At 46.4% G+C, this 7,977-nt stretch overlaps 1 protein-coding gene across 1 annotated transcript; it reads right to left on the minus strand.

The window, feature by feature from the left end:
• Positions 1-3,327: 3,327 nt before the first annotated feature.
• LOC124662185 (kinetochore protein SPC25 homolog) lies at positions 3,328-6,836 on the minus strand. The gene is made up of 8 exons (XM_047200059.1): positions 6,647-6,836; positions 6,228-6,293; positions 5,898-6,044; positions 5,515-5,622; positions 5,346-5,435; positions 5,134-5,256; positions 3,921-4,144; positions 3,328-3,810 (listed from the first exon to the last, which is right to left on the minus strand). Exons 1-8 carry the CDS (start codon positions 6,834-6,836, stop codon positions 3,784-3,786), a joined length of 975 nt encoding a protein of 324 aa, XP_047056015.1. The 3' UTR covers positions 3,328-3,783.
• Between the last annotated feature and the right edge of the window lie 1,141 nt (positions 6,837-7,977).

Raw genomic sequence — 7,977 nt, forward strand, 5'->3', positions numbered from 1 at the left:
AAGAATTAAACAAATAAATAACAAATGTTTCACACATACAACAATAGGAAATGAATGTTTCACACATACAAGAACGGGAAATGAATGTAATAAATCATTGGCCATGCAACTGCCAATGGTGATCAATCAAATCTTGGGTGAGCTGGTGATGAGTCTCGGCATTTTCAATGCCTCGATGAGCTGCAAGAAAAGCTTCAATCCGATCAGGGTTCCTCTCGGGCTGCACTCGGGTGCCAACATTGTCATAGAAACACGGCAAGTTCAAACCGCTTTCATCTTCAATGATCATGTTGTGAAGAATCACACAACATGTCATGACATCAACAAGAGTTTCCTTGTCCCAAAACCTAGCAGGACCCCGAACAATTGCAAACCTTGCTTGCAAGACACCAAAAGCTCTCTCAATATCCTTGCGGCATGCCTCTTGATTTTTGGTGAAGCAAGCTTCCTTTCTTGTCAAAGTCATGTCCTTTTTCTCTTTTATGGACTTGACAAGGGTTGCATAGTTAGGGTAAATACCATCTGTGAGATAGTACCCCATGGTGTACTCATTGTTCATAACTTTGTAGTTACAAGGTGGAGATTCACCCCTAACTAGTCTTGCAAACAAAGGGGATCTATTCAAGATGTTGATGTCGTTGAGTGTCCCCGGCAATCCAAAAAAAGCATGCCAAATCCATAAGTCTTGAGAGGCCACAGCTTCAAGAACAATGGTAGCATCACGGCTTTTGCCACAATACATTCCATGCCATGCTTTTGGACAATTTTTCCATGTCCAATGCATGCAATCCAAACTACCAAGCATCCCCGGCCACCCCCTCTTTTCATTGATCTCCATGAGCCTTTTTATATCATCCTCGTTTGGAGCTCGGAGATACTGCTCTCCATACAACTTGATCACCATCTTGGCAAACATACGCACGCAATCCGTGGTTGTTTGCACACCAATGCGAAGGTACTCGTCGGTATAATCTGCTGGTATACCGTATGCAATAACCCTCATGGCGGCAGAAATTTTTTGATATGGGCTAAATCCCATGACTTGGGCAGCATTTCTTCTTTGCTTGAAATAATCGCAATTTGCCTCGCAATCTTTGACGATTCTCTCGAACAAAGACCTACGCATTCGGTACCGTCTACGGAAGAGGCGGGGAGGATAGGTCGGTACCTCGGCGAAATAATCTTGCATCAGCTGTTCGTGGCCGAGCGCGCGGTTCCGCGGAATGCACATACGCCCCATCACGGATCCTTTCCGCTGATCCAGCAGCTTCAAGCGGTCCTCCGTTTGCTTCAAGCCGAACAGGAGCACCATCATCTCCGTCTCGTCGTCGTTGAGCAACTCGTCGATGTCGGAATCATCGGAATCCGACGACGACTAATCGGTCGACGTCGCCTCCAAATCCGCCATGTGCACATCCTCCGAAGCCATCTACCACGGGGTACCATACATCAGCCCGAAATCCGACCAATTTACCGGCGGCAACGAAGAAGAACGCGGCGGAATACTCACCGGCGACAAACGGCGGAGAAGACCACGGGCCGGACGGCGGCGCGCGCGCGCGGAGGGACGCGAACCTCGGCCGGGGTGCGGCGGAGGTGCGGCGGGCGTCGGCGCAGCTCGGCGCGGCTCGGCGGACGGCGGAGGGGCGCGGATCTGACGGATTCCAGCGGCGGCGCGCGGGTGGCTGCGGCGGCGCGTGGGGGAAAATGGATGGGGACAACTGAAATGTCCGCGCGCGCTTTCGGAATTGGGATAGTGGTTTCGCCCACTATCCCCGCTCCCACCCCGCACAAGTAGGGGGCGACGACCCGCCCCGTAGTCGAAAACAGCAAAAATCGATGCGGGGGCCGTTTTTACGGGGCGTGCTAGACGGCCGGGTAGACGCGAAACCCTCAAATCGGCGGTTATTATACGGGTTTGCCCCTTTTACGGGGTCTGTTAGACCTGCTCTTAGGACATAAATCTCTTGGCAGTTGCCACACGATTAAGGTGGTCATGCGTGAGAAAAAAATTCCAAAATTTTACCCCTAAGAACTCTCTTTCCTTCTGAGTAAATTAAGAAACCGAAACACAATTTCCCCTTCTTCCCTCATCTCCTCTCCAAAATGCAGCGATCCAATTTGTCTTCTCCATTGGTGTCCATTTACTCGCTTCCAATGGAGATACAGTCGTCATGGTGGTCAGTAGACTCACTCATATGCCTTCTATTTTGGTGAAAAATTAAAAAAACAAAATGCACCCCAAGCATAGAAATATGTAAACCTTCTACTTCCTATAAATAAAGGAATTCTGAACTTGGATTAATTATTTGATATTGCCAAGAGGCGCTGCGCACATGAATGCGCTAACTAGCAGTACGTATTTTTTTTTTTGACGTTAAACATGGGCATTCCATTAAACTAGCAGTACGTATTGATAAGCATTGGCCAGATGAGTAGTATGTCATTCTTTCATTCTTCTGAGGTCGGTGCTGGACTGCTGGGTAGACAATGTACTCCCATGCACTTGTTTCTGTAGTCTTCCTGTGTATAACACCAATTTCACATTCCTAGGCTCTGATTGACTTAGGCGATGGTACAGACCAGTGTGACCGTACGTCCACGTCCACGTGAGAAAAAACTCTAGCTTGCTTATCCAGTTATCCACACAAAAAGTGCAGTAATCAGTTGGCACACAGAACAAACTACTCATATTTTTTACAACAGAGTAGCTAGATAACTTTTTATTACACTTAGATTATGAAAAAATTGTCTAGGTGGCCGGGGAATCCCTATTATAAGGGTTTTTTTCTCAACACACGGCTAAGTGTACGCCATTGTATATTAGAAGAAACCATCAAGAAGATGAAGCATAGAGGGTGATAGCAGATCTAAGAAAAAGCTCAGAGAAAAGGAAAATAACTGTACAAGGCTAACTTTGCTAAGCCTGCAGGTCCTAAGGGCTGCTGGACAAGTATTTTTACCTCCAGCACTGCATAAGGTCATGTTTAGGGGTCCTGCTGTAGATGCTCTAAGATGGATCAATTGCCATAAAACCAACTTGTATGGGCTCCCCCGGACAATAAACTCGACCTTATCCTTGCATCTTCTGGTAATGGGTTTCACGGAGTTATCCCAGTAAAAAATAGTTTAGGATGGTCAAAAATGTACACACAGCATTGGACAAATTTGGAATCTTCAATTGAAGACAGCTTTGTACAGAAATCAAACAACTAAACTCAGCGGAGTTAAAAATAGGAGGACCGTGCTTGCAATACTAGAAATTATTATGGTCACATAAAACAAGAATGTACACAGAGTATTCCATGGGAAACTGCCAATAACAGAATGTGTAACAACACTACAATCTCATAGCAGAGAGCGAAACCAAACTGCCTACACCTACAATGCTCGCGGGGGATTTATTTGATGCATTATCACCCAGCTGCAACCAACATAATGTATAACGCTACAATGTACAGGTCATGAGAGCCGCCGTCGTTAGGCGGATGCAAGGGCGAGTTCGAGATGGAACTTCCCCTGTTCCAACTCAGGGGTATTCCTACAATGAGCACATTAATTGTGAAACATGTATTCCTAGAACTATGATGCCTGTTGTTACATAACACTATAGACGCAGTCGTCGATTATCCAGGCTAAATCTAGTCGCTGGGAGGGTGGAGGCGCTTACACAGGACATGGAGCATGGAGCTCTAGCGCGCCACATAGCTAGAGCATGGTCGATCTGATCGTAAACAAACCTCAGGGGCAAGCTTGCCAAAGCTCAAGTGGTGTTTGATGTGCCTAAGGCTTATTTCCTGCTTCTGCAGCCTGCCAAAGGAACATCCACATCGTTACTTTAGCACTAATATTGCGTTGTTTCTTTCTCTGTGCAGTAACAATAATAACCAGCTGGGAATACAGCGAGATGGTGTACATACCACGAAACGTGGGGAGCGGCGCGTGCTAGATGGTGTTCTAAGGGGAGATCTTGTTGACTGGGAACGAGCCCCTCTCTTTGCATGAGCATCTTGATTCTTTGACCGGTTTCGAGAATGGCTTTGATTGGTGGTGCTTTCGCTTGTGGTATCAACTGACATAGCCGGTGGCGATGAAATCGTCGTGGATGATGTGTCTATGCACAATGAAATTGCAGGATGAGCCCCTGCAGACAGTACAAATCGAACTCTCCATAAAGGGTATAAAAAAATGTACTCCCTCCGATCCGGAAAAAGTGTCTGAAAGGCGCTTTTGCAAACAAGCCCTCGAATTTTATTTTTCCTTAACCCGCACTCCCAAACGGAACCAACCAGACACACACATCGCGGCCTCTCAATCTCGCGCAGCACGCACGCCCGAAGCCGCCTCTGCCCGAACCCACCCACGCCTCCCTCCTCCTCAAAGCCACCGCCGCCGCCTCACCCCAGCCACAGGCGGCGCAGATCCCCGCGCCGGTCATCGTCCGCCCCACCCCAGCCACAGGCGGCGCAGCTCCCCGCGCCGGTCACCGGCCGCCGCCACCCCAGCCGCACGTGGCCCATATCCCCGCGCCGGTCACCGGCCGCCGCCTACGGCTGCCCGCTCTGGTTCCGGTGGCCTGCGTCTGCGAGGGGGATCTGCTCCTCGCCGCCGCACTCTGGCCCTGCGGAGAGGATGGGATTTGACTGGATCGGGGCGAGGAGGCTGGTCCCGGCTGTTGTTTTGTTCATGGGGCTGACTTTGTTTTGATTAATTTGGAAGGGGTTTACTGTAAAACGTTATTACACTATGCCTCCGGACACTTTTTTCGGATCGGAGGGAGTATTTAGAACTTCATGTGGTACTGAAGAACAAAGATTTATGTAGCTCATTATTTTCGTTGAACATAAGTAAGCATATATGAACTAATAAGCATAATATTGCCAAGAAAAGTCGTTTACATAGCTCACTTGATAAGATCGAGAATAAGCAAAATGTGTTAGCTTAGTCATGTGTTAGTCACTGGCAACAATGAAATTCGGGGGAAATATGTGTAAATTGAGGTAAATATTCAATACATACACAGCAAATTACTCTAGAGGAAGACATCGCCAAACTTTGGTAAATGTTATTTCAGAGAAAATGGACTTGTACAGTTTTGAAATGACAACATGTCATATGGATTTAAGAGAGTACCTTTGCTTGCAGCCGCTTGGAATCTTGTTCTCATGATTCTAACAAACTTGAACAGATCGTTAGTGCAGTTCAAATCCTTCACCAGTTCTTCAGAGTCTTTCAGTAATGGAACACATTGAATTACTGTTATCAACAAAATGAGAACTTCAATAACTAGATATTTTCAAATAATATATCAGACGATAGGACTATTGGGCAGAGTTGTAACTCACAGCTATATTCATGTTTGTTGACCTTTATGCAGAAGAAATACTCATTGTCAGGACTTTGCATGTCAACTTTGTTGAAGACAAATTTAACACCTTCAAAATAAGAGAGGAAATGTCACACGCGCTGGTCTTAAGCTAACTTAATGAAACATGTCACTGAAACTTCCATTACCTTCTCCTGCAACAACTTTAAACCCAAGAAACTTACTGTACCACATAATAGCCTCATCTAGGTTCTTCTTCCCTGCCGCATCAAAATTAGCTTCAAGAGCTTCGATTGCTGCCATCAAAAGAAGATGTATCAAGGAATGTATATTTCAGGTTCAGGGTATCCAAGACAAGAGAATCTTGTTGGCGTCAACATAACAACAAATTTCAAGGGAAAAATATATTGGTCCTCAGAGCCAAAAGAGACACAAAGACTGCACTATTAGGACTTATATCTTTAAACCCAACTAAAGCACTTGTAATTTCCTTAGCAGTTTATAGGTCAGATAATCCTATGACCCTTAACACTATTGTTACTAGAACCGTGATAAAGATTTTAATTTTTACCTTGAAGCTGGTGTGAGGTAGCATTTGCATACTCGTCTCTTCTAGCCCTCTGATTCGAGACCAAGCTGCTGAGCTGCTCTTTTGTTGTGGTGGCATTTGATATCGACTCACTGGTGAGCTTACGTTCTGATCCTTTCTTCTGCTGGACTGCAGATATAATTTACAAGACATGAGCCTCTCGGTCAAATGCAGTATAGAAGACAAGGAGCCCAATATGAAATGTGAGACTAACCAACTATTCCACGCAGTGAAGCATTCATAATAAAAAGAAACAACCAGAGTATAATATGCATTCCAGTACTCGAGTGAACAAATGCCAGAAATGCTTACTGGAGAGAGCCTCTGCAAGACCTGCTTCGACTCCCCTGAGCTGGTCCTTTAGCCTGTTGAGTTTTTCTGTCATCCGGAAATACATAAATTAGTAAAATTGACCAGTCGCCCTTGCAACAGTGAGTCACAAATCGTACTAGTACAAAACTTCACCCTAGACCAGATTGGGGAGTGCGAATTTCAGGCGTAAACAAACCGAGATTCGCAAGCATCAGCGAACTGGATACTATTAATTGGTACCGCACGCTCGACAAATTAGTCCCTGAACGCACAGAAGCACGGACCCACGGCACTAGCAAGGCGAATTCCGTGTGTGGGGTGCAGTGCAGATGAAATGGCAACCGCGGAGAAACCCCCAAATGGGAACGAAAGTGTGTGCGTGTGGGTGGGTTGGTCCCGGACGAACGGAGAGGACGTACCTCGGTGTGCGACGTTTTGCTCCGCGAGCGAGCGGGCGGAGAGGAGGGCGTGGCGGAAGGCGGAGGCGGCCGCCGCGTTGCGCTCGCGGCCGTGGTCGATCCGGCGGGCGCACGCCGCGCGGAGCGCCGCCATGTCCCGGCGCAGATCCGCGGGCAGGAACCCTGGTCCTTCGCCGCGGGCGACTTCCATTGCCGCCGCCGAGGAGGAGGATGGCGACGGGCGTGGCGGAGGTGGGTGGCCGTGGGTCGGAGCGGATCCGGTTCAAATTTTGGGCGTTGCCCTGCTTCTCTGTGTGTGTGTGTGTGTGTGGTGAAGAGGGCCTTGATTCAGGCCCAACATATGTTACGGCGTCTGGATCGGCCAGTCCTATAAACAGACTAGGTCTTAGCTTCCGTCCAGTCCTATACACCGTCTACTTGTACCGCACATCTTTGTCGGGTATTGAGTCTCACCTATTTAGCTTTTATTTTTGTTTTTCATTTGTGTTTTTATTGATTTGTTTTTCTTTTTTTGTTAACTTTTTATGTTTATTTTTTCTTTTTGTTCAAATTTGAGAAATATTAAGTTCGAAAGTTATTTAAATATGAAAATTGTTCAAATATAAAAATTATTCAAATTCGAAAATTGTTCAAATTAGGAAAATGTTCATGTAGAAAAAATAATAATGTTTTCAAACTTTTGAAAATGTATAATTTAAAAAAAATCATATTTAAAAAATGTTCAAAGTTGTAAGAAGTTTAGATTTTGGAAAAAAAATAGTTTTTCGAAAAAAGTTCAAATTATTTTTTTGAATTTTTGAAAAACGGAGAAAAAAATAGAAAAGGAAGAGTAGAAAAGGAAAAAAAAAACCTATATAGCACCTCCTGAAAACATCTCCTTGTGCCTATGCCCTCACCTGGTCGGTGCGGCACGAAAAACCTATATATCGCCCATTAGCGTGCAGTAATACTTCACGCACGCTAATGGGGCGACATATGCCTCGGCCCATTAGCACCATATGGCAATGGTTCTGTCGTTGCCTATTCGACGGTGCCTCGGAGGAGGGATCCTCACGAGGGGGAGAAGAAGTAGGGGCCATAGGGCGGATAGTCCTCGGGACGGTGGTACGCGATTTACCCAGCTTCGAAACACCTGCTCGGAGACAGGGCCTACTGCTGCTTGTCTGGAATTATCTGGGCGCTTTCGCGTTGTTACAATGAGTTGTGGTTGTGCCTCTAGGGCCCCCGGGATCCGGCTTATAAAGGCGCACAGATCTAGGATTTACACGGAGAGTCCTAGCCGGAATACAAGTTGCTTAACTACGGAATATTACATTGCCGTGCACATCAAG

Source organism: Lolium rigidum, chromosome 6, assembly GCF_022539505.1.
Source record: "Lolium rigidum isolate FL_2022 chromosome 6, APGP_CSIRO_Lrig_0.1, whole genome shotgun sequence".
NCBI lineage: Eukaryota > Viridiplantae > Streptophyta > Magnoliopsida > Poales > Poaceae > Lolium > Lolium rigidum.

What these genes read in the sequence shown, in the direction of transcription:
- LOC124662185 (XM_047200059.1), bottom strand. Translation starts at nt 6,836, where the DNA reads ATGGAAGTCGCCCGCGGCGAAGGACCAGGGTTCCTGCCCGCGGATCTG. An exon ending in TCTTGCAGAGGCTCTCTCCA is followed by an intron (nt 6,045 to 6,227) that starts GTAAGCATTTCT and finishes TTATATCTGCAG; the next exon opens with TCCAGCAGAAGAAAGGATCA. An exon ending in TAAAGTTGTTGCAGGAGAAG is followed by an intron (nt 5,436 to 5,514) that starts GTAATGGAAGTT and finishes CTTATTTTGAAG; the next exon opens with GTGTTAAATTTGTCTTCAAC.